This window comes from Lampris incognitus, chromosome 2 (genome assembly GCF_029633865.1).
Source record: "Lampris incognitus isolate fLamInc1 chromosome 2, fLamInc1.hap2, whole genome shotgun sequence".
NCBI lineage: Eukaryota > Metazoa > Chordata > Actinopteri > Lampriformes > Lampridae > Lampris > Lampris incognitus.
In genome coordinates this window covers 51,396,304-51,423,293 of record NC_079212.1, presented here as the reverse complement: position 1 = coordinate 51,423,293, position 26,990 = coordinate 51,396,304, and the positions used below count along the sequence as shown (strand labels likewise).

Sequence of the window (26,990 nt, the reverse complement as noted above, 5' to 3'; positions counted from 1 at the left end):
TCAGTAAAAGTAACTGAAAAACTGTCCAAATATAAAGACCTTGAAATCCAGATTGAGCGAATGTGGGGAATGAAAACCACAACAGTACCAGTAGTGATAGGAGCCCTGGGACTCGTAAAAAAAAGGGATGGAGAAATACACCCAACAGATCCCGGGTAACATCAGAATACAAGAACTACAGAAGATGGCACTACTTGGAACATCTTACATCCTAAGAAAGGCACTATCCATCAAATAGACTTCTACCTCATTCTAACCCTAGGCCCAAGGAATTGTATGATAATAATAATTTTAATTATATAACACTTTTCTAAAACAATGTTACAAAGTGCTTCATAAAAAAAACAAAAAACAAAAACAGACAAGGCAAAAATAAGAGTAAGAACAAATAAGTAAGAGTAAAAATAAAAACGTATATAAATAAAAACAAATATAAAACACCTTAGATATGTCTGTTTGTCTGTCTATTTACCCCAGCCACTCATAGGATGGCAAAAGTCAGACCAAGGCAACCTGATGGAATCTCTGCTTTGGCTGCCAGGTGATTTTAAATAGGTCTGTAGTGTTCTGATAGGAAACCTAGATACTGATGGCCTTACTGCCAAATGATTAGTCACTGGGATAGATAGTTTACTGATAAATCAAAACAAACTGCAGAGGGTAAGATGATACCTTACAGAGATTGTGGAAATGGAGCAAGGACAGCAGGAGTGTACCAATAGCCTGTATAGAGGCCAATAACTGACTGAGAAGAACAGAGACAGGAGTGAGAGACAGACAGCAGACGTTTGCCAATGAGGATGTAAACCTATGTTGGGCTTAATATATTAATAAAATAATAATAATAATAATAATAAATTAAACTTATGTAGTACTTTTCTAACACTCAAAGTCACTTTACAATAAACGGGGTGAAACAAGACAACAGATAAACATAACACAGACATACAGGATAGATGGAAAGGGGGGCTACGAGAGGGAGAAGTGGCAGCCACACACGACGCCAGCAGTACTCTCCCACTTGGACAGATACAAAAGGGAAAAAAACAAACAAACATCATAAATCACATAAATCACAGATGAAAGCAAGTCTGCAGAGGTGAGTCCAGATTAATGACTTGAATGTGGGCAGATCACAGCAGTGTCTGATGTGCTTGGGGAGGGAGTTCCAAGAGGAGGGGGCAGCAGGACGAGTGCTCGGTCCTTAGTCTGCCTGAGATCAGGGTGGATGAGAGGACGGGGGGCATGAGAAGGCAATGGAGAAGAGGTGTGTCTTGAGACGGGATTGGAAGAGTGGGAGGGATTCTGAGTCTCTAATGATTTGGGGGCGTGAGTTCCAGAGCCCGGGAGCTGCTCTGGAGAAGGCTTGGTCACCAAAGCCGCGGAGGTTGGACCTGGGATAGAGAGAAGGGCGGCTGAAGTGGATCTGAGGGACCGAGAAGGTTGGTAGGGGGCGAGGATGTCGGTGAGGTATAGGGGAGCCAGTTTGTGAAGGCTTTTATAAGTAGGAACCAGGATTTTGTAATTGATCCGGTGGAGATGGGTAGCCATTGGAGGTCTTTTAGGGCTGGGGTGATGTGGTGCCAGGATTTGGTGAAAGTTAAAAGTCGGGCAGATGCGTTATGGACCAGTTGGAGTCTCTTGATAGAGCTAGCACTGATGCCATAGAGGAGTGAGTTGCAGTAATCAAGGCGGGGGAGATGGAGGCATGGATCAGTGTCTCAGCAGCAGGGTGCGTGAGAGAGGGTCTTATTTTCACAATGTTGTGAAGGTGGTTGAAGGAGGATTTGACCATTTGGTGGATATGGGGCTCAAGGGAGAGGGTGGGATCAAGGATCACACTGAGGTTGTGTGCCTGGGAGGAAGGGGAGACAGTAGTGCCATCGATGGTGAGTGCAAGGTTGTTGATTTGGCTGAGAGTGGACTTAGAGCCATGAAGAGGAGTTCAGTTTTGTGACTGTTGAGTTTGAGGAGGTTTTGCTGCATCCAGAGTTTTATTGCAGACAGGCAGGAGTTGATGTGAGAGAGGGGTGGATTGTGAGGGGATTTGGTGCTGATGTATATCTGGGTGTCATCAGCACAACAGTGGCAGTCCAGGTTGAAATGGTGGAGAATCTGACCAAGAGGGAGGATGTAGATGATGAAAATGAGTGGGCCGAGTAGAGAACCTTGAGGAACACCTTGCGTGACTGTGAATGGAAAAGAGGAGTGGCTGTGAAGTGAGATGAAGTATGACCTGTTGGAGAGGTAGGACTGGAGCCAGCTGAGTACGGGTGCCTTCAATACCGATATCTTTCAATCTGGTGAGCAGGATGTTGTGGCTCACAGTATCAAAGGCTGCACTCATGTCGAGGAGGATGAGGATGTTAAGGGCTCCAGCATCAGCAGAGGTGAGGAGGTCATTGAGTACTTTAAGGAGTGCACTTTCAGTGCTGTAGAATGGGTGAAAACCGGATTGTAGGGGTTTGAGTAGGTTGTTGGAGTGTAGGTAGGTTTGGAGTTGTGTGGCGACAATGCATTCCGGGGTTTTTGAGAGGAAGGGGAGGTTGGAGATTGGCAGGTAGTGGTTGAGGCAGGATGAATCAAGACCGGGTTTCTTGAGAATTGGGGTGACTGAAGCAGTTTTGAAGTCAGAGGGGACAATTCTATGGGACAGTGAGGTACTGAAAAGGTTGGTGAGGTAGGGGCATAAGGCAGGGAGGTATTTCTTCAGTAGGGTGGTGGGGAGGGGATCAAGGGAGCAGGTTGTGGATTTTGATGAACTGATGAGTTCAGAGATAGTGGTAGGGGCAACTGGAACAAACCGGGAGAGGCGGCGATCAGGGAGAGAGGTAGGGAGGTCGAGAGGAATGGGGAGAAGAGGGGCCAGAGTAGGGGCTGCCGAGTCAGATGCAGGGGACAGTGATTTGTTGATAGCAGTGATTTTGTCTGCAAAAAATTGGAGAAATGAGTGGCATTGTTCAGGAGTAGAGTTGGAGAGGGCATCGGCACGGGGCTTGAGGAGGTTGTTCATAGTGGAGAAGAGGGTGCGGGGGCCATGGTTGGAATCATTAATGATGGTGGAAAAATAGACAGACTTGGCAGCGGTGAGGGCATCTTTGTAAGCGGAGAGGTGGAGTTTTTGGGCTTCTTGATGGACAGTTTTCTTGTTGAGTTGTTCCAGTTGGCGGGCAGTCTGTTTAATTGTGCGGATGATAATAATAATAATAATAATAATAAAGATTTAAAAATATAAATATATGTATAAATCTTCTTCTCCTTTCATGCTTCCGGTGTGGGAAGATGGCGGCGCAGACTCACATTTGCAGCGGCCTCACCCAGTACTGATTATGCAGTCTCTTTGTCCACGTCTCTGCGTCTAAGTTTTTGTCATCGTGTGAAGTTTTTATTTTGATCGTCGATGTTGCATGACTGGGAGAGCTGGTGCTGGATCGGCTGAAAGAGCTTGGTCTGCTGCGTCCTGTGGGCCCGAGGAGGAGGCACCGAGGGTGGTCTGACAGGACGCGGAAGTGGGGCAGGCTAAGCTAACTGCTAGCCCACGGCCCTGCCTGAGAGGAAACATCGAGACGGTCTGGCGGTGGCCTCGCCTAGCGTCGACTGTGCAGTGTTCTTGTCTGCGTCTGCGTTTGTGTCGTGGTGTGGAGTGGGGGGGGGGGGGTGTCGAAGGTGTCTGGCTGGGAGAGCTGGCTTTGGATCGGTCTGCTGCTTGGTCTGCTGCACCTGATGGGCCCAAAGACCACGGCCCTGCCTGGAGCTGCGCCTGAAGAGGAAACATCGAGGGCGGTCTGAAAGGACGCGGAAGCGGGACAGGTTAAGCTAACTGCTAGCCCATGCAGACCGGCAGTTCCGACAGCCATCCCGGCTGGCGTTCGTTCTCTGTGTAACAATAGGAACTATTGTTAGGAACCATTGTTTAGTTCCTTGTTTACACAGGGGTCGTTTATGTTGTTGCACCTGGAATAACGGACCGAGCATGATGCATAACTTTACGTGCCGAAGTTATTATTAAAGTTTATAGCCTAGTGGGGTTGAAACGAGTTGTAAAGTCTCATTAGTAGAAGGAAACAACACACTTTAACATGGTGGCAGCGGCGGACGACTCGGTTTGAAGTTTGGTGTGGAAAAGTTTCTAGGAGCGGGAGAGCGGTTAGTGTTCCTAAGCAACGTTCAGTATATGTTAGCATTAGCTGCTAGCGTGAGACTGCCGTGTGACATGGATGGGCTAAAACCACCGCAAACGTTATGTCTGGACTCAAGCAACCTTTCGAAGACATGGAAGGCCTGGAGGGACGAGTTTGCTCTGTATGTGGATTTAGCCATGGCTGACGCCGATGACAAACAGAGGGTGAAACTGTTCAGCTATCTTGTCGGGGAGAGCGGCAGGGAACTTATGGACACGTTACCGGGCGACACACCGAGAGATGCATGGAAGTTAGATGACGTTATCAAGAAGTTTGATGATCACTGCGACCCCAGCGTTAACGAGACTGTGGAACGTTATCGTTTTTTTTACAAGAAACCAGGGCACCAGTGAAAATATAGACCATTGTAGCACACTTGATAAGAATGACACTTACAAGGGCTGGTGTTTTTGTTGTTTTACTCCATCTGTCAAATAGACATTACAGAGGACACGTTTTCAGAGCATGGCTAACTATACGAACGGCAACACTCATCTGACGACTCTACCCGAATGCCCCAGAGTGCACCGCGGGAGCCAGCAGTACGTCACACAGGCTAGAAGCAATTAACCTGCAGTGCCCTCCTGTGGCGAGAACCGGCTATCACAACAACACTGCAGACAATTCTCCCCTTTCTAGTAGTGAGTGGTCAATGAAGGTAAGTATATAAAATAAAAAATAGATGGGGGGGGCTACTAAATCCCAAGTACCCCACACTCTCCCCTCAAAAAGATAATGGCGTCCCGACATAACAAATCTACCAGTCCACATTGCATAACTTTTCATTGAAAAGATAGGTTATTACTAAGCAGGAGTCAATCTGGATACTGTACTGTAATCAGTCATAACATATAACACACATCTCCTATTAATGGTATATGTTTGCAGTAAATAATGTGCACTTGAATCCACTGCTTCGTCCGTCTTGAGGCCGGGGAGCTATAGTATCTGACTAAAAGCAAATAACTTTGTAATAGTAATATCCCTGGTGGTAACAGGTGTGTTCTAAAACACCAATGCTACAGTAACTCTATGTCTGGTGATCACAGGACAACTAAAATCACATAGCTATAACAATTGTAACATGTTTAAAAAAAAATATTTTTTTTTTCATTTATCTATTTATACTGACTTGTCTGATTTGCTTATCTACCAGACACACTAGGCTGCCCTAGTCTGTGATAAGTAAACACTGGTGTAGGTTTTCTATTTCTCAAAGGATATGCTTTTTCTCTGGCAGGCTGCACAGCTTCCCCTGGAGGAGGCTGCAAGGCATCTTCTGGTGGAGGCTGCAAGGCATCTTCCGGGCTCTTGTCGTCATCGGGCTCATCCTCTTCTTCAGCTCCAGATGTCTCGCCATTCTCTGACACTGTCCCATTGTCCTCTATTGTTGCAGGCTGCTCCGCAAAATCCTCTTCATCTTGACCGTCTCTTTCCTCCGGATAGAACTCCAAGGCGTCTGGGCTCAGCTGACTCTGGATCCGCTCACTGGCTCTGACTGTTGGTCGTCCCACGATGCATCTCCAGTTATCCTCATCATCTGAGTCACTGTCCTGTTCCTGGTTCCACTGCATTTGTCTGTCTGTCTTCTTTCTCTCCCGTCTAGGTTTCACAGGTAAGTCCTCTTCTCTTGGTTCCACCGGCAGGAAGTCGCATGGCAGAAGAAGGTTCCTATGCATGATTATGGTTCGTCCTTTTCCATTCTCCGGCTTCAGCTCATACACAGGGCTGTCGGCGTGCTTCCTCTGTGTTACTACATGCACCTGGTCCTCCCAGAATGGTCTTAATTTCCCCGGTCCTCCTTTCTCGTTCAGGTTGCGGATGAGAACCCTGCATCCGGGATACAGCTCTGTCCCGTGGGCCTTTTTGTCGTATAGTGTTTTGTTTCTGGCCCCCTCCTTCCGTGCTGTCTCTGATGCTAGGCGATAGGCGTCATTCATGCGGGCCTTCCACTTCTCTGCATATTCTTGATGGGATAGTGCCTGGTCCTTTGCTCTAAGGCCAAACATTAGGTCAATGGGAAGTCTTGGATTTCTGCCGAACAACAGATAGTAAGGTGCAAATCCGGTCGCTTCATTTCGGGTGCAGTTGTATGCATGTATCACCTTTGGGAGTGACGCTTTCCAATCCGTTTTCGCAACCGCTGGCAGGTTTCTCAGCATTGCCAGAACCGTTCTGTTGAAACGCTCGACCTGACCATTTCCTTGCGGGTGATACGGTGTTGTGTGAGAACCCCTGACTCCACTGTACTCCTGCAGCTTGGCGAAGAGCTTATTGTCAAACTCCTTCCCTTGGTCATGGTGCAGCGTCGCCGGGAAACCAAATCTCAGCACAAAGTCCCCGAATACCTTCTCTGCGGCGGTCTTGGCAGCTTTGTTTCTGCATGCATAGGCTTGAACAAAACGGGTAAAGTGGTCCATAACCACCAGTATATACTCGTACCCTCCCTTACACTTCTCTAAGTGTAAGAAGTCAATGGAGACCATCTCAAATGGGTGTGTGGTCAGGATGTTGGTGAGAGGGGCTCTGGTTGGTTTGTTGGGGCGCTTGGTCTTCAGGCAGCTACACACCTGTGTGATGTAATGTTCCACATCTTTCTGCATGTGAGGCCAATAGAAACGGTCCCTCAACAGGTGCAACACCCTCTCCACGCCTAGATGGCCCAGGTCTCTGTGCAGTTCTTTATACACCAGCTCATGGAACTTTTTCGGCAGGACTAGCTGAGTTCGGGTAGCTGTTTTCCGGCGCAGGATGCCATCATCATCAAGGCACAGCCGATGCTTCTCTCTCATGAGTGTCGCAACACCCCTGCTCGCACACTGTGTTTTTCCCCGAGGCCACTGATTGGAGGTTATGTACTTCAGCACCTCACCAATGACAGCATCCTCCCTCTGGGCGTCTCTCACCGTCTGACTGGGTATCTCTGCCACAGGTGATGTATGTTCCTTCTCAAACTCGGCCAGTGCTGTGGCTATGGTTACCGGACACATCCAAGGCTCAGCTCTCTCCAGCTGTACTGACAGCGCCTGGGTCACACTGTTCATGACCTCGGGGTGTACTTCTTGTGAACAGGTCTGCATGTACTGCTCCATCGGCATGCGTGAGAGGCCATCTGCGTCCCCATTGGCTCGTCCAGGCCGGTACTTGATAGAGAACTGGAAATCGGCTAACTCTGCTACCCACCTGTGGGTGGTCGCATTCAGTTTGGCTGTCGTGAGCACATAGGTGAGGGGATTATTGTCTGTGTAGACAGTGAATGATGGAGCGTGGTAGAGGTAATCTCTAAATCTCTCACATATGGCCCATTTCATCGCGAGGAACTCCAACTTCCCTGAGTGGAGATGGTAGTTCTTCTCAGGAGTTGTCAGTGTCCTAGACCCGTACGCGATGACTGCCAGCCCACCCTGTGACTGTCTTTGATACAATACTGCCCCGAGGCCCTCTCGTGACGCGTCGCAGTGAAGGATAAAGGGCTGTTCAAAGTCTGGGTAGCCCAACACTGGTGGCTGGATGAGGAATTCAATCAACTGACAGAGGACCTGTTGGTGTTCAGCTGTCCACTTAACTGGGTGGGAGGAGGGCAGATGGTCTCGGGAGCCCTTCCTCCCCTTGTCCTTTCTCTTTTGTTTGAGCTTCCCCGCTGCTGTCTTCTCTGGGGTGAGGAGGTCATAGAGAGGCCTTGCGATTCGGGAGAAGTTAGGTATGTAGGGCCGGTAATACGAGATGAATCCCAGCATCTTCCTGAGCTCTCCGATGGTCGTAGGTTCTCTCTCCTTCAGTGCCTGGACCGGGGCCACATCAGCGGGGTCCATTGTGTATCCATCCTTGGTCACAAGCCTTCCCAGGAACCTTACTTGGTTTTTGAAGAGTTCACATTTTCTTGCCGTCAGCTTGATTCCATGGCTTCTGTAGCGGTGCAGTACTCTTCTCAGGTGCTGGAGGTGTTCGTCGAATGTGGTTGAGTGGACCAGGTTGTCATCTAAATACGGCTGACAAATGTCGTCCCTCAGCCCAATCAAACATTCCTCCATGGACCTCTGGAACTCTGCTGGTGCTGAGGACAGTCCGAAGGGAATTCTCACCCATTCATATAATCCCCACGGGGTGATGAATGCAGTCAGTGGGCGGCTGGACTCCTCAAGAAACCCCTGGTGATATGCCTTCCCCTGATCCAAGACAGAAAACCAGGCACTCCCCTTCAGGCTGTCGAGCATATCCTGGATGCGTGGTATTGGATGGCGGTCTGGGATGGACCTCTTGTTCAACTCACGGTAGTCACAGCAGAGGCGGAGGCTCCCATCCTTTTTCCGCACACACACGATTGGGCTTGAGTAGGGTGATTTTGACTTAGTTATCCAGCCTCTGTTCAGTAAATCCTCGAGGTATTCCTTCACTTCTTTATGAAGAGGCTTTGGGACTGATGTGTATGTCCGCTTCACCGGTGTGGTGTCACTCAGGCGGATCTTGAGCTGGAGTGATGGAATAGTCCCCACATCATGGTCATCGCGTGCGAACACACTACTCTCCTCCCGCAGTAGCTCTCTCACCTGCAGTTGTTGTTCAGGTGTCAGGTGGTTCAGAGGGACAGGCGGGTCCCATAGATCTTCCTCCTGGTGTTCCGTCTTGACATCACCTGGCCCTTTCAGCTTTGTTGTGTCTCTAATCACAGGTCTTCGTTCTGTACCTGTTGTGGAGGTCCCTGGGATGACTGGGTTCACTGTACTAGTCCCATCCACATCCAACGGCTTCACGGCGGCAGGGTAGATGGCTCTAGTTCTTTGGGTCTGCCCCAGGCGAGTCCGTGGCGGCAGTGTGATGTCATGAGCTGTGACGTTAGTCACTGGGACAGCGATGCGTGACCAGGTTCCCTTCTGTAAACATACAATGTTTTCATCCACCTTCAGGCCCTCTGGCCACTTTGGGTTCACATTAGGCTCAAAGAGGACGTTCTGGTCTGCTTGGAGGGGCCCTGCTCTAACACCACACTTAACAGTCTTTGTCTGGCCCGCCGGAATAGTCATGCTTTCTCGGCCCACTTTAACCATCCCCTCACCTTCCATATCATCTCGGCTCTTTATCAGCTTCACGAGGACTTCAGCCTTCTTGTAGTCAACCGCAAACGCAATGCTTAGTGCCTTTGTGATTACACTTGATGGCTGTCCAGCTCCAGACTCTAACAGGTGTTCAATTACATTGTAACCGATGATCGGTTCTTCTGCGGTGCCCTGGTGTGTGGTTACTAGTATTGGCACAGTGAGTTCCATTGGTGGGGTCTGAGTGGTGCTATTCGGTGCTAACTGGACAGTCACTTCCACCCATCCAGAGAAAGGAATGGTTGTCTGGTTTGCTGCTTTACCAGTAAGGGTGCCAGGGCCAAGGATCTCTTCTGTGCTTCTCACCTTGGTGTGTGGGAGATGTTTTCTCCTCCATTCTTCACTGATTAGGCAGACCTGCGACCCGGTATCCCACAATGCCTGTGTGGCTACACCATCAATGTAACAGTTTATCATGTATTTCTTTCCAATTAGGTTCAGCAGCTGTGACTGGCGTTTTGAGGAGATATGACTCACTGTGGGTGCTTGCTGTTCCCGCCCTGCCTCGTCTCGCTGTCGGGCAGACACTCTGGCTTCTAGTAGCTGAATACTGTCGTCGATGAGCTTGCTGGTGACAGTACAGCTAGATGTGTCTACCTGCTCCGATTTTTCAGGCCTCTGAGCTCTACACCCTCTTGAAAGATGGCCACTCTGTCCGCATTTGAAACAGTGGTTGCACTGGTCGCCCCTTTCACTGTCTTGACAGGCTTTGCATCCGCGCTTCCTCACAGGCTGCTGCTGACGAGAAGGTCTTTGGCCAGAGGAGTGGTTCATGGCTTTTCTCATCTGTTCCATTTCTCCTTTCAGCTGTTGGATTATCTCGTAGAACGCAGACTCCTTTTGGTTCCCTGCCTGTGTCTTAAGGGCTTTCACACTCGCGGATGTTGATGGCGACGACTCCTGACCCCCGACCACTGCAGCTTCCGCTCCTAGATACTGATGTGCCTCAGCTCGCACTTCCCGCACTCTGGTTTCCTTACTGTGGGAGCTCTTCTTGAATTTCCGCTGTCTCTCTGACTCGAAACTTGCGGCCTCTATCATCTTAACAATGAGAACATCATCAGTAGTTGCTTGATCATCGAGATAGCTCTTGAGCTGATATTTTACCTGGTCATTCACTAGCCCAGTTCCCAAAGCTCTTAGGAACTTCTTCTGTATCAGTTCAGGGCTGTATTGTTCATCAGAGCCAGGCTCTCTCGCTGCTGCTAAGAGTCTCTCTTTACATGCTATGGCTCGGAACAGGAAGTTCTGTGGTGACTCCTGACTGTCCTGTGTGATGTTGATTAGTCGGTGATATAGGTCCACAGAGCTATCCTCTTTGAAATGGCCTTTCAGAATGGTCCTCAGCTGAGGGAGGGTGAGTTCGGTTTTGATCTCTAACAAGTCACGGAGAGTCAGCCCAGGGCTGATGGCTCGGATTACAGCCTCTATTATCTCCAACTCGCTGTGGCCTTTTCTCACCCCCATATCAATCTGATGCGTAAGATTTATATAAGACAACTTGTCTATCTGCCCCCGTTCTCCTATTTGGCCATTTATCTTAAAGTCTCTGCGTATGGTCACTTCAGGGGGTTGGATTACTGACGGGATTGGGTTTGAAGGTTGACTAGGTCTACTGGGTTCTTTAAGACTTAGTTTTTCACTGAGGCGTGATATCTCTTCCTCAAGCGCTTTTGTGGATGCAGTAAAGCTGGACTGTAAGGCCTGATATTGTTCATGTAAGCTTGCCAATTCAGCAGCATCCTTGTTAGTACTGTCTGCACCTGCACCAGTATGTGACTCCGCCCCTCTCTGCTTCATTTCACTAGAGAGGTCCACTAGTCTGGACAGAAACTGAAGTGCTACCTCTTCATCCTCCTTCTCAATTGCTTCATCCACAGTTTCACTAATAAGTCTGATCAGCGCATGCCTCTTTGTCTGGTTTTCAGTGGGGACTTTAGCAATAACACACACCTCTTTTAACTGGTCCAGCCCTAACTGCAGGAGGGTCTCACTCAGCCTGTCTTGCAGTTGCTCAAGCTCCAGTTCCATTGTTGGTCACGTGTTCTCACTCCGCTCCCCACTTCTTCTCCTGACAATGGTGGCAATGGCGCTGATCCCGGGTTTCGGCACCAATATTTGTAGCACACTTGATAAGAATGACACTTACAAGGGCTGGTGTTTTTGTTGTTTTACTCCATCTGTCAAATAGACATTACAGAGGACACGTTTTCAGAGCATGGCTAACTATACGAACGGCAACACTCATCTGACGACTCTACCCGAATGCCCCAGAGTGCACCGCGGGAGCCAGCACTACGTCACACAGGCTAGAAGCAATTAACCTGCAGTGCCCTCCTGTGGCGAGAACCGGCTATCACAACAACACAGCAGACAATTCTCCCCTTTCTAGTAGTGAGTGGTCAATGAAGGTAAGTATATAAAATAAAAAATAGATGGGGGGCTACTAAATCCCAAGTACCCCACACCATTATGTCATGGAACTGAGAGTGTTGGCAAGAACATGCAACTTTGGGACAGTGAGAGACTCGCTCATTCGGGATCGGATTGTGTGTGGAGGTAACAACACAATCGTAAGAGAAAGACTGCTCCGAGAGAAAAACTTGACACTGGACACATGTTTGCAGCTGTGCAGAGCCGCTGAGCTCTCAAAGGACAATGTGAAAACCATCTCGGGATCGATGGTGGAAGAGGTACATGCAGTGCAAGGAGCACAGTATCGGAAACAGACGAGCAACACTGTGGAGTGCAGATATTGTGGAAAAACGCATGAGAAAAGTAAACAAAAGTGCCCAGCGTTTGGGAAGAAGTGCACAAAATGTGGAAGAGAGAACCACTTTGCAACAAAATGCAGAGTAAAACCGGAACTAAGGAAAAAGAAATATGTGAGTAAAATAACAACTGAATCTGAGAGTGATGAATATGAAGATATTATCACCTGTGTCACTGAAACTGAGACAAAAACTGTGGATGCAGTAGAGACTGACACAGGGAAAGATGTGCATACAGACACTGTAGAGGATGTAAAAGAAACTGAGAAAATTAAGAAAACTCAGCTTCTCTATGCTGGCATGCTTCTAGGCAAGGACATGATCAAATTCCAAATAGACTGTGGTGCCAGTTGCAATATCATCCCAATTAACCTACTGAATCCAGATGCCAAATTAGAACACACGAAGAGTGTACTAGTAATGTACAACAAAACCAAATTAAAACCACTGGGAAAATGTAAAGTGAAAATAAGAAACCCGAGAAACAACAAGCTATATCGCTTAGAGTTTCCAGGTGGTGAATGCAGCTGGTACAGTGCCTCTGCTGGGTAGGAGAGCCAGTGAGGCCATGAAATTGATAAAAGTGCAATATGAAAACATCATGACAATAGACAGTATTGTCACAACAGAAACAACAACAGGACAGTGGATAATGGGACAAATTAAAGATGAGTATGCTGATGTGTTCATTGGCGATGGCTGCCTCGAGGGAAAATACAAAATAGAGGTGGACAGCACAGTGAAACCAGTACAGCTGCCAAAGAGGCGGGTCCCAGTCGCCATGATGAAACCGCTGAAGGACGAGCTACAGGACCTACAGCAAAGAGGGATCATAACACCTGTGGAATGCAGTACAGATTGGATCAGTGCAATGGTGGTGGTAAAGAAACCAAGTAGGAAACCAAGAGTGTGTATCGATCCCAAGCCTTTGAACAAAGCTCTAAAGCGCAGTCACTTCCCACTGCCAACCATTAAGGACATTTTACCGGACTTGTCAAAAGCAAAAGTGTTCACAGTGTGTGATGTCAAGAGTGGATTCTGGCATGTGCAGCTGGAGGAGGAGTCCAGCTATTTAACAACATTTGCCACTCCATTCGGACGTTACAGGTGGCTGAGGATGCCAATGGGGATAAGTCCGGCCCCAGAAATCTTTCAGAGAAAGCTCACACAAGCGCTGGACGGTGTACCGGGCTTGTACATTATAGCTGACGATGTACTGATCACAGGCCAAGGGGAAACACAGGAGGAAGCTGAGTGTGACCATGATGGAAAACTGAGACTGTTTCTTGAAAGATGCAGACAAAAGAACATCAAGCTGAACAAAGACAAATTCAAGCTGACACAAAAGGAGACCACATACATTGGACACCGCCTTACGGCTGATGGACTCAGGGCGGATCCAGAGAAAGTGCTTGCCGTTGAGAAGATGCCGGCACCGACTGATGTGAAAGGAGTGCAAAGGCTGCTAGGTATGGTAAATTATCTAGCCAAGTTTTGTCCCCACCTCTCAGACCAGTGCATAGTGTTGAGAGATTTGACACACAAAAACAGGGAGTGGAACTGGACAGCACAGCACGAGGAGGCTTTCCTCAAATTGAAAGAGACTATAGCAAAGGTCCCAGTACTGAAATATTACAACCCAGATGAGGAACTCACAGTGCAGTGTGACGCTTCAGACACAGGTTTAGGCACAGCGCTCATGCAGATGGGTAAGCCAATAGCATTTGCAAGCAGAGCACTCACTCAAACAGAGCGTGGGTATGCACAAATAGAAAAGGAGTTCTTAGCAATGGTTTTTAGCATGGAAAGATTTCACCAGTACACATACGGCCGAAAAGTGACGGTGCAAAGTGATCACAAGCCGTTGGAAACAATAGTGAGAAAACCTCTACTAAAAGTGAACCCAAAAGGCTGCAGGGAATGATGCTGCGCATACAAAAGTATGATCTAGATGTAGTATATGTGCCAGGTAGAGACATGCTGCTAGCAGACACTCTGAGCAGAGCTTATCTTTCTGAGAGTGCACCGGATGCAGAACTAGAGACTGTCAACATGGCACAACACTTACCTATCGCAGCAGACAGGCTACATGATATACGATCTGCCACAAAAGAGGATGAAACACTGCAGCTTCTCATCAAAATGATGCAGCAAGGATGGCCTGACGATAAGTCAAAAACACCAAGGGAAATCAAGCCCTACTTCTCATTCCAAGAGGAGTTAAGCCACCAAGATGGAATAGTGTTCAGGAGTGAGCGCGCTGTCATCCCTGATGCATTGAGGAAAGACATCACTTGCCGCCTACATGCATCACATCTGGGTGTGGAAGGATGCCTACGGAGGGCTAGGGAGTGTGTCTATTGGCAGGGCATGAACGACCAAATAAAATCACATATAGCAAAGTGTGACATCTGCAGATCAATGGACATTAAGCAACAAAAAGAAACACTAATGTCACATGATGTGCCAAGCAGGCCGTGGGCAAAGGTGGGCACGGATCTGTTCATGTTTGAAAACAAAGACTACCTCATAATTGTTGATTTTTTCTCAAATTTTTGGGAAATAGATTACCTGGCAGATACCAAGTCAACCACAGTGATACAGAAGCGGAAAGCTCATTTTGCCCGCCAAGGTATCCCAGATATTGTAATCTCGGACAATGGCCCACAGTATTCGTCACAAGAATTCCAGAAGTTCAGTCGACTGTGGGGATTTCAACATAAAACCTCATCACCAGGTTACCCGCAAAGCAACGGCAAAGCTGAGTCAGCTGTTAGGACAGCAAAAAGGCTCTTGCTCAAAGCCAAGGCTGCTGGACAGGATCCTTATCTCGCCCTTCTGGACCACCGCAACACACCATCACAGGGTACTGATACCACACCAGCACAGCGGCTGCTCAGTCGCCCTACCAAAACACTACTGCCAACCGAGGCAAGCCTGTTACAGCCGAAAGTTGTGCAGGTGAAACAGGATTTACAAAATAACCAACAACGGCAGAGGGCATACTACGACAGGACGGCTAAAGACTTGGACATGCTTGCCCCAGGTGAATGTGTGAGAGTTCAGCCTCTCGCACCCCACACTGGCTGGAGAGTGGGCAAGGTGCTGAGGCCGGTCGATAGGAGATCCTATGAGGTCCAGCTGCACACGGGTGGTGTCATCAGGAGAAATCGCAGACACCTCAGGCATGCACCAGGGGCAATCTTCACTGACACTATGGACATGGAGATCAGCAGCCCCAGTCAGCCAGAGAGTGTTGAACCCGGACATTCAGAGAGTGTTCCTTCTCGCAGTGTCTTAGCAGGAAACAAAACCAAGGACACTGGTGACAGGGCCAACCCTGTTACCACCAGATCAGGTCGCTCTGTTGTGCAGCCGCAGCGATACAAAGACTTTGTGACCTCACACAGATGAATGGATCTGTAGCACTAATGGACTTTTGGGGGGGGGGGGGGCATGAATGAAGAAAAAAAAGGGAAAAAAAGTGAATCGCAAATGTTGTGTACATGTGTTCTTGTTCACCTGGTTATCTGCAAGTTGAGGTATTCATTTAAACATTGGTTATGTTAAACTGAAGAAAAGCCATAGCACTTTGATACACAGTCGTTGATAATGTTCATTTTCATTAGGAGCTATAAGTAACTGATAAATATATGTCATTGTTAATATGAAAACATTTTGAATTTTGATATTCGTACACTGTTAGTAGCAAAGAGTTTTGTTTGTATTTTATTGTTTACAGCAATAGACAATTAAAAAATGTATTAAAGGTTCTAAAAAAAGAAGAAACTCTGAAAAGAGAAAGGATGTAACAATAGGAACTATTGTTAGGAACCATTGTTTAGTTCCTTGTTTACACAGGTGTCGTTTATGTTGTTGCACCTGGAATAACGGACCGAGCATGATGCATAACCTTACGTACCGAAGTTATTATTAAAGTTTATAGCCCAGTGAGGTTGAAACGAGTTGTAAAGTCTCATTAGTAGAAGGAAACAACACACTTTAACACTCTGGACGGTGGCGTTTTTGGACTGAGTGTTTGTTTGTTTTTTTTTGTTTTTTTTGCTTTGTTCTCTGTATGTTTTTGGTGGTGTTATTTTTGGAAATTTTTGGATATGTGCTTTTGTCTTTTGTGTTGCACTGCTGTGGGCTGAGGGAAACGGAATTTCGTTTCTTTTGTGTACTTACTACATAAGATGAAATTGAAAATAAATTGTGCCTGATTCCTGATTCTTTCAGCGTGTTCCCTGTTTCCCAGGGGTCGCCACAGCGGATTTGATAGTTTCCATCGGTACCATGTGAGTAGTGTTGTCACGATACCAAAATTTTGACTTTGATACCAATACCAAGTTTAGTATCACGATACTCGATACGAACCAATACTGAAACGATACTGATTCGGTACTCGACACCTAATAGATCAGAAATAGAATGTCCACAAGGGTTGATCACATTTTTGAATTCACAGTTTATAAACAACTTTGTAACACTGTGAGATTGCTGGCCCAAAACTTGTTTTTTTTGCTGGATCTACAAGTAAAAAAAACATTGATTTAGTGTCAAAATGTTCAGAACACTTTCAACTTGTAAGGGAAGGTCCAATGTTTACCTCAATTCAATGGTAAAGAAAACAGTAGGCACATAAAACCTCCACACCTCTCCTTGGAGTGAATGGAGTCTGTGCCTGCTCTAGTCCCCTAAGGTGGAAGGACAGTAAACCCGCCAATGCTGCACCTTGTGAAGCTCACTGGACAAATGACAGAGAGTGAGAAGGACCTGGTTAGTCTCCTTTTGAAATGTTTCTGGTGTAAATTAGAACAACACCATATTGCTGCGAGGAAATAATGGTGCCGTAGCCTCCAAGTATAATGGAAGTAAAGTAGCAAGCACGAAACCTCTCTCAGTCGAGGCTGAGGCTCACGCTCTATCAACGGTGACGAATGCAAAGGCGCATGTCCCCTGACCATCGACCGTACACGCGCCTGACTTGGCTACCTTGCTATTACTGCCACCTAGTGGAGATTCAGACAAATTATACATTTCATCCTCTCGTTCACTTTCACTGGAGACACATTTGATCTGCAACAAGTACCGAATGTTGGGAAATTCTAACACCGAACCGTTTTTCACAAAAAAGTATCGAAAAAGTACCTAAATTTCTGTATACCGTGCAACACTACCTGTGAGGGCACAGGACCGATGGCGGTCTTGTCAAGCAGCATTGGAGATTTTAGATCCTTTTTAGGGGTGCTCAAGCACCCCGAAATTTCATCTCAGCACCCCTAAAATAATCATAATAACAATAATTAATTAGCATTATTATAATTTTCTGAAATAATTTTAGCCCCCTTATATTACATTAGATTTTGCGAACTTGTCTGTTAGAGACAAGTTCAAATGGCTTTGATTAAACACTTTTATGCTTAACGTCCAGTAGCCTATTATAAAAGTCACTAGTAAGTGACCCGCAACCAAGTTGCGGTGATCATGACGTTTATTAGCTATCCACCCGTCTAAATCTCCGTCCTCTTCATCCTGCCAGCTAACCGCCTTCCCCTGCCCCTAACCTCCCTCCCCCCAAATGCTCAGAATCATCTGAAATGCCGAGAAGTGGTTTTTAGCCATTTTTAGAAAAATTCATATTTTACATAATTATGCATAATTGTGCATAATTTTAATTTTCTGGGATTTTCCCCTTACTCTCTGAGACAATACCTACCACCTCCAAAAAGAATTAGGATCATAAATGCTTTAGTTTTCGGTCCCGCTATCTACACTAACTAACACACACACATTCCGAACATATGTGAGTAGGTGGGAAAGTAGCCACACCTGTACGACACGTCACAGAGAGGATACACACCACCGTCTCTTCAGTGTATTGTCTTGTAGAGCCAGCAGGCAAGAGCATATCCTCCTCGTCGTCAGTGTCGGACGCCATGACAGAAGAGTGTAAACAACACGCAAGCATTGTGGGTAATGTAGTGTTTCACGGACGGCTTTACAGGAAACTATAACGCGGAAGTGCGCTCGACTACGGAAGCCCAAATGACCGCGGATATTCCTCGTGGAGTCCGCTCCGCGTGCGTTCCGCCCGAGTCTGTTTGGGCCTTTAAATGTAATTCAACAGATAAGACACGCGGACACTTCCACGCGCGTAACAGCGGACAAATTTATTGTTCGTCAGACCCGCCAAAACCCGAACCGCCCGCACGCGCTGATTTCCATTGAAAAACAGAAAACTTTATCGAGTTCACTTCACGTGACAGCCGCCATATACGCCCGCGCTCGACCCATGCAAATGCGACTGTGACGTTGTGGCTTATTTCACGGACGCTTTGTATTTCCAGCGCTGCTCGCAGTCTCCGCCCGGCCGCCGTCCAGCGAGCCGTTAAGAACGCGAGGTTTGTGCGGACGGCGGAAAGAGCCGAGGCGTGACGTAGCCAGAGCCGCCATCTTGTTGAACTGCTCAGGATTCTGAAGGGATGGCACATATTTTATGCCTATTCGGTAACACTTTAGTATGGGGAACGTAGTCATCATTAATTAGGTGCTTATTAGCATGCAAATTAGCAACATATTGGCTCTTAATTGGTCATTATTACGCACTCATTAATGCCTTATTCTGCATGGCCTTATTATACAACCAGTAAGCCATTAACGATGAGTTAATGAATATGGTCTGTTCTTACATAAGAAAACACAAAACTACAAGTGTTAATAGTGTGAAATTACTCTAAATTAAGTTTTTTTACTTAGAATATGTTCCCCATACTGAAGTGACATCCTGATCATTACTAATTCACTAGTAATTAAGTTTTTTTACCTAGAATATGTTCGCCATACTAAAGTGACATCTTGATCATTACTAATTCACTAGTAATTAAGTTTTTGTTACTTAGATTATGTTCCCCATACTAAAGTGACATCTTGATCATTACTAATTCACTAGTAATTAAGTTTTTTTACTTAGAATATGTTCCCCATACTAAAGTGTTACCGCATATTCCGCATATTATGCATAATTTTAATGTTCTGCTATTTTTTATAGGTGCCCCTGATCATCCCTAATAACTTCCAAAAAGAATCGAGGCCCCAAGTGCTTTAGTTTTGCCGTTTATAGACTCTCACACAGACACACACCGGACACACATTGTGAAAATACGGGAGTAGATTTCCCAAGTCTCAGCACGGACTCTTCATAACATGCTAAACGCGGCCTGAACTGCACCACTGCCCCCCGAAGACTGAAGCCACAGAGCGTCAATCTGTTCACTTTTGGGATTGGGGCGATGGAACACTTTTGCAAGGCACTGTATGCATGTCATTCTCATAAGGGGCTGAGCCCCCCTAAAGGTCGGATCCTAGAATGGCCCCTGTCAAGCCGCGTAATGATTTGGCAAAATGTTACGTGGGAAGCCCCTCCCGACACAACCACTAACCCTATGGACGGGGGCAAAGGTAAAGCGCTGAATGTCACCCCAGTATTCATGGACTTGCACCCAGGCCTGTCGCAATACATTGATTTGTACATAAATATACGTATAAATAAATATAAATCTATAAAATACATATTGATATAAAATAAAATGTAAAGATGAATCAAATAAATATAAAATAAATGTGTATAAATATAAATTTATAAAATAAATATGGATATAAAATAAATGTAAACGTGAATAAAATAAAAATTATAAATATAAATATGTATAAATATAAATCTATAAAATAAATATTGATATAAAATAAAATGTGAACACGAATGAAATAAAATAAAAAATAGAATATGTGTAAAATATAAGGATTTAAAATATGTATAAAAATAAGTCTTTATCTGTTGCAAACTGGTTTAACCATATCTACTGGTTTGCCCTCTAATGGATTCAAGTGGTCAAAATAGTTTGAACAGCTTCTCAGATTTCCCGAGGAAATGTAAAATCCCCATACCTGTTAAGAATACGCAATTCCATCCAGAACCAGAACCAGAATGTTTTTAAGGGACATTGACTCCCCATGGCCAGTGGAACACTCTTGTTTTATGTGACACTGCTGTGGGGAGTTTCTGTTTCCCAGCACAGCACCAGAATACTGATAGAACAAAAGAAAACAAAATGTTTTGTGGATTTTGATATACTTTATTAATCCCCGTGGGAAAACTGTGCTCTGCATTTAACCGATCGTAGCTGTGTAGCTAGGAGCAGTGGGCAGCTGCAGCACCCGGGGACCAACTCCAGTTCTTTTGCCACTGCCTTGCCCAGGGGCCCGGACAGGAGTATAAACCCCAACATGGATGTCTTTTTGATGGTGGGGGAAACCGGAGCGCCCGGAAAAAACCCACCGCAGACACGGGGAGAACATGCAAACTCCACACAGAAGACGACCCCCCCCCCAAGGTTGGACAACCCCCCAGGACCTTCTTGCTGTGAGGCGAGAGCGCTAACCCCTGGGCCACCGTGCCGCCAGGAAGAGCTTTATTTCAAAAAGACATTACAATTCCTGACGTAATCCCACATTGGGAGGGAATAGTAGGGAGGGTGCCATGGAGCAGTGTGGCCCTTCAGGTACTACCACCAGGGTGACGAATCCTCAAAACCCTTTCTCAAAAACTATGAACAGGACATTGATTGTGACTCCTCCTTTTGTCAGACGCAAGAGCAGTGATTAAAGTGGGCCGGAGCTACCCGGATCCCGACACCGGCACTTCCCCTCCTCCCCCAAGTCAACCGGAGCTGAGATCCGGCACTCTGTAGACAAGAGTAATTTCAACCTTTTTGTCACAGTAAAATTTAAAACAAAAAACATGATGCAGCCAATTCACAAGCATTACAAAATAAATCGCAAATAAAATCGTTCTTCTATTTTTATACTACTTTCCTTTTTCTAAAAGTTTGAACGATATCGCGTCCTCACGTGACCCGCACCTGCCTGCTGTCTGGCTTCACCAGACTTGACATCAAAAGAGACTGGCTTCACACTCACGGGTCAGGGTCAGTTCACCGCACCAGGCAGACAAGACTCGAGAGAGCGTCAACCTGCTACCTGCACTATTATCCTGGATTGGGGGGCATAAAGAGTGAGTATCTTCAGTGTATTTCCAATAGTATTTCCAATAGTTTTGTCTAGCTCTGCTGTGGTTTTCATTCAAGCAACTAACGTTAGCGAACGTAACGTTAGCTAGCTAGCTAACTAGCTATCTTCCACCCGGTAACGTTGCTAGCTAGTTGCTGACGTTGCTGGCTGGTAGTTTGAATGCTGCTAGGCAAGCTAACTATCGGTAGCGTCCGGTAACGTTACCGGTAGCTAGCTAGTTATGTTTGTCCAACCTTAGCTCTGGCCATGCAATATTTTCATTCAAATAACTAACTAGCTAGCAAACGTTCGCTACCGGTAGCTATTATTAGCTAACAATGCTATCACTCCCGCACTTTTGCCCACCTCTCTAATACAGAGACCCCCCACTTACCAAATCCCACTTTAACCCCTGCGCAAGAGGAACATGAAGTATATTTGTTTTGAATTAGTTTTTATACAGATGCATTTCAGTCAGAGATTTTGGAGTACATCCAAATCGTCTCATTAACAATCTTTCCTTACGTTAATGTCACGCCCAGGCCCCTCACTGAAACATCCCCGTCCCCTGCCTTCTAACTATATTCACCCCTGTCCCCCGTTAACTCCTAGTCACCTGTTGTTCTCACTGCCTGTACCTCCCCCTCCCCATCCCCCTCAGCCTCGCTGCATCTCAGGCAGCGTCAGTAACGCCTCCTATCGGCCCTCCCTCACAGTAACAGATCTGGTACCTCACAAGACCGGCGTCTGCCCATGGCTGCTGGGCGTACTACCAAAAGTATCTGCGTGCGGACTGCATGGCAGGCAGGGGCGTAACGGCTACGACACGCCCCCAAAGTGCAACACACGCCTACACCAGTACAAGGTAGTCCCACTTGCCAGTACATCCCCTCCTCCCCGCGGGCCGAGGTTAAGGTTGGGGGGTTAAGGTTGGGGCAAGTGATCTGATACTCTTTCCGCCCATGTCTTGCAGTCCGCATCTCAGACCCTTCTGGAGCGTTTGGGACACGCATGTGTACAATGTTGGACGGCGTGACACCGGCCCAGCAGGGATTCATGCTGGAAGTTTGTTCCCCTGGATTCTTTTTATTATTATTACTATTATTATTATTATTATTATTAATCTAAAATGTTTATTCAAACTGGAAATGAAGAAGCAGAGAGCACACAGAAAGGCAGTTTTCTTGGGAGCCCTCAGGAAATACACGCGTCTTTGGAAAATGCACAATGAATAAATTGTACTAGTTGCAACGTTTGGGAAATAAATTTGGACAAAATCTCAAGAGAATCCTTTTTATTCTGTAAAGGACTTAACTAATTTACAAAAGTAGAAGCTTTCAAAAACTATTAAATATTTTTCACAGTAGCTTTTTAACAGTAGCTGAAAACCATGTATAGGAATAAAGAAAAAAAGAAATCGTGTTCATTCACCGTAGCACAATAACCAAGCAACACAGAATCACTAGAAGGATGTCAGTTCTCCCAACTTACTCTACTAATTCTATTTGCATAGGTGGATAATACATCTAAAAGTAGAAGACCAACGTGAAAGGCACGTTTACTGGATCTAATGCAAGATCATATATTCGAATTCTCATCAATCTGGAAACAAGAGCAAGCTTTGAAAACCTTGGGTGTCGTAAGAAAAAAAAACTTTTTACTCTCTCCTTTGCAAAGTACACATAATTGATAGTTTAATTTGGATTCACCCACATCTAGGATAAAAAAGTATATGTGAATACTTGATATTTGTTATTTAGCTGACTGAGCCAAATGAGAGGGATTTGTTACAACGCATAACACGATGAGCGCCAGAGATTTAATGGTTACATGATTGCTATCAAAAGAAATTTAACCAATTACACCTTAAAGCAAAAGACTTACACGACATCCTTAAAGTCAGAATGCAATAAAATAAATGCATCTGGTACTCCAAGAAAGTGAAAACAAAAATCTAAAAAATATTTTTGAATACTATTGCCCCAAGGTTTGACATCATCTGAATACGACATTTTAAAAACACTGAGACTGCAGAACTTCTATCCACTCATAATGCTCACTGTTCCTTCAAGGCAATACGGCAATTGGAAAAAAAAGACAGATTACATTCAAAATGAATCTTAGTTTTTTTTGCCACGATGATTATAGACCTCAGTGATGCTTTCCTCCTCCACCTTGATTCGGAGGTGGCCTTGGCAGTGCTCTAGGAAAGTGTCCAGAACTGAGAAAGCCTGCTGGCAGAGCACACAGTGGTACAGCCTGTGTCTCTTAGAGCCTGGCCCTTTGGAGCAGTCCATTTCCTGGGTACACACACTGCACTGCCTCCTCCTTACTGAGGACTGGTGGAGCTCCACGTGGTCCCGTAGTTCCGACTGCAGTGTAAACACCTCAGCACAAGATGGGCATGGGAACTCTCTATCCATGTCCTCCTCCACTTTAGGCACTTCCCTGAGTCTTTCTGGAGAGTTAAACTTCACTTCTAATTGGGCCACTTTCCTGGCAGGCCTCCCTGGACCAGCCCTAACAAACTTATTTTCTATTAGGCTATTTTTTAGTTTTTTTGGTTTCTTTTCTGTTAATTTTGAGTCTTTGGCAGTATTCCCTACAGACTGACACCCTTTCTGGATGCCGGTGAGGGTTGAGGCTCCATGCTGTTTAGAATGTGCCATGAGGGACAAATGATGTAGGAAGACTCTGCCACAGACCAGACACGGATACGTTTCCCCTTTCCTGCGCTTGGTGATGACCGGCCTTGTATCTCTCCTCATTTCCTTCTCCCTTCTATGTTTCTCTTTCCTGTGCAGGTATAGTTTGGCAGTACTCTTGAAAACCATGTCACAGGAGCGACAGCTCAGCAACTTCTGTTTAGATTTGCGCTTGTCAGCCAGATTCCCATTCACCTTAAATTTCCTTTCTCTGTCTCCCTCTCCACCTACATCTCCTCCTCCTTTGGTTTTCTGTGCCCTTTGAGTCATCGGCAGCTCTTCTGCATGGACATTACGCTTATGACAGTGGAGTCCAGCCCCTGTTCGAAAGGTCCTACAACACAAGGGGCAACTTATGGATGCTTTTCCGCTGGGCCCTGGGGCATCTGAGGAGTCTGAGTGGGTGGAGCCCCCCTCAGAAACAGGGGGTGGGGAGTCAGCTGGAGGGCTACTAGCGTCGTCTACTGTCAGTGGAGATGGTGGTTCACTACAACCAGCCTGCTGATGGTACAACAGAGCTTGTTTTTGGCTGAAGCCTCTTCCACACGGTGCGCAGGCGTAAGGGCTCCTGTCAAGATGGTGGGGCTGGTGGTGAGGTGTCTTGTCCTGTGGACTCTGGGGGTCTGAGGGTCCAGCCATACATGCATGACATGGAGCACTGAGCCTTTGTTGTCCTTGACATAACTCACATGGTGAGGACTTATGCACACACTTATGCAGCTGTAAGGAAGAAAGTAGGGAGAACGCCTTTCCGCAGGAGAGGCATTGGTGGGGCTTAGGTAATGCATGCTTTACCTCTTGATGGTGGGACAGTTCTGTTATGTCAGGGAAACCCTGCCCACATTCTGGACAAAAGCACGAGTGTGTGTGGACTGGGTGCTGTTTCTGGTTGCGACCATCTTGTTTATGTTCAGCCTGTGCCACCAGTTTGGCAAGCCTGGACAAGGTGTCCGATGCTGGCTTGGACCGGCTGAAAGACTCTTGTGCTCTTGTGGCGCTCCAACTGCAAGGGACACCATCCATCCTCAATCCAGCCTCCTCTCTGCTCCAGCTGAGGGGACACAAACCGTTATCCAGCAACCTCTATGTCAGCATTTGCTTAGCCTTCACACATAATAATCACAACAGTGGAAATAACTGCAGCTTTTGCCTTTGTTTTTCCGGGATGTTTACCACCTTAAAAGTTGCTCCACAACATCGAAGATAGTCAACCGTCAAGTCAAACGAAAAACAAGCTAACCCACCTGTTAGCTAGCTCCTCCATTTTGCTACCATTATCCATTAGTCCCAATTTCATCTGGGAAAAGCCTCAGACTTGCCGCGCCAGTGAGAAAATGCTAGAGACTTGGCGACCGGCCCGGCGGAAGCGTTCGAGGGGCGCTACGGCACAAGGAAACCGAAGACGCGGTTGTGCGGGACGTTTCCTAACATTAGCTTGGCGTTAGCTCCGCTAACCCGTTAAAAACGCACCTTTCTCCAGCAGCGGGAACCAACTCACCTCGGGCGCTTAAACGGCTCAGGCGCAACGGCGGAAGGTCACGCGGACTAAACGCACGCGGCCTCGCCCGCTACGCGAACTTCGGCTTCGCCGACCGCAGCCTGCGTTGGCATGACTGCAAAAGTGAAAGCGAAGTTTGTGTCGCCTCTGCCGCGGCGTCGATCACACAACTTCCGCTACGTCACAAGACGCGCTTCCGCACTGCGTTTCCCGCTACGTCACAAGACGCGCTTCCGCGCTGCGTTTCCCGCTGCGTTTCCCGCAGGGCCCGAGGAAATACGTTTCACACTCTTGCATAACATACACCCTGCTGAGGGTTCCGACGCCCAGTTTAGAGACGCTGACATCTCGTGCACCTCTCGGACACACAACACAGGAACCACCTCGCGCTCGTTCCGGTTGTGAAAGACATGACCCGTTACTACCCTCACCCCAAAAGACGCTGCTCTGGAAGAGCTGATTAATGTTGTCATTTTATATGCAACATGTTTTACCCACAAAGGGAACTTCTCTGAATCCCTACCCAGGCCCGCTGCTTTCCTCCCAGCAGCTGAACTCGTTACTTGCGTCTCTCAGCCTTGTAAACGACGCAAAAAGATAAAGAAAAGTAACAAACTGTCGAATTATTATGACCCCCCCCTCCCTCCCTCCCTGCCCCCGACACCTGTCTGATTACGTTAGATGTGTACGTATGTAGTCCGGTCTCGGCTTGTCTGTTCTTTGTTTTTACTGTTATAATTTATTTGTCCCTGTAACTGTCTGATACCCTTATTGTGTTCTCCTTACGTACTTGTATAATTATATTGAACCTGATATGTGCTAATACTATATACCTGTTTTTTTTGTAAAATGTTACACTGTTTAATAATAATAGCAATAAAACAAGTGTTCAAGGACTGGAATTATATTACAAATGTAACCTATTTTTCTGGACTTGCCTGTTAGTGATTTTAAGTTCCTGTTATACGCTGTTGCCACAGTGTATGCCTTGAGCTCTTATTTTGAAGGCTGAAGTTATTTTATAGTTTCATACTGTATGAAACTATAAAATAACAAATACGGAGGCTCCACTTTCACACGAGGACCACTTTATTTGGATTCTTCCCCCAACAGAACGCCACAGCATCGACACCGCGTACAGCACTTCCGCTCTCTCTTCGGCCTTCAGAATAAGAGCTCAAGGCATATACCGTGGCAACAGCGTATAACAGGAACTTAAAATCACTAACAGGCTAAGTCCAGAAAAATAGGTTACATAAAAAACAAAACAAAACAAAACAATGACACGCTCCATGCCGTCAGCTTAGGACATATTAGTGGAACAACGACGCTGCCTCTCCCTCTCTCACGCATACACGCATGCGCACACACCAACACGACAGACGTCAACGTTCAATGAAAACAAAATGCCAACGCACAGCAGATGACTGTGATAAGTCTTAATTTAAGGCTAATGTCAGCACTGATTACCCAAGCACTGTCACAAGAACCCACTGTAGTGGCCTAGAGCAGTGTTTCTCAACCCAGTCCTCAAGGACCCCCTATCCTGCAGATTTTCATTGTAACCCTGCATAGGTAGCCCTGCTTGCACTTACTCGACCAATCATCTCGCAGCACTTAATTATGCAAGGTGTGCAACGTCTGACAAAATTCATTGCTGATTGGTTGAATAA

The 26,990-nt window shown here is 46.5% G+C and overlaps 1 protein-coding gene and 1 long non-coding RNA gene across 3 annotated transcripts; both read right to left on the bottom strand.

Moving 5' to 3' along the window:
- Nucleotides 1-16,544: 16,544 nt before the first annotated feature.
- Nucleotides 16,545-17,985, bottom strand: LOC130107799 (uncharacterized). The gene is made up of 3 exons (XR_008809834.1): nucleotides 17,878-17,985; nucleotides 16,655-16,792; nucleotides 16,545-16,575 (listed from the first exon to the last, which is right to left on the bottom strand). It is a non-coding gene; the product is annotated as an uncharacterized LOC130107799 (long non-coding RNA).
- Nucleotides 17,986-22,263: 4,278 nt separating this feature from the next.
- On the bottom strand, nucleotides 22,264-25,468 carry si:ch211-148l7.4 (uncharacterized protein LOC563603 homolog). 2 transcript variants are annotated; one of them, XM_056274260.1, is made up of 2 exons: nucleotides 25,064-25,468; nucleotides 22,264-24,870 (listed from the first exon to the last, which is right to left on the bottom strand). In XM_056274260.1, the coding sequence occupies exons 1-2, from the start codon at nucleotides 25,114-25,116 to the stop codon at nucleotides 23,235-23,237; spliced, it is 1,689 nt and encodes a 562-aa protein (XP_056130235.1). In that variant the 5' UTR covers nucleotides 25,117-25,468; the 3' UTR covers nucleotides 22,264-23,234. The 2 variants fall into 2 exon arrangements, with proteins under 2 accessions (XP_056130235.1, XP_056130236.1); XM_056274261.1 differs by having other exon boundaries at nucleotides 25,318-25,468.
- Nucleotides 25,469-26,990: the final 1,522 nt, after the last annotated feature.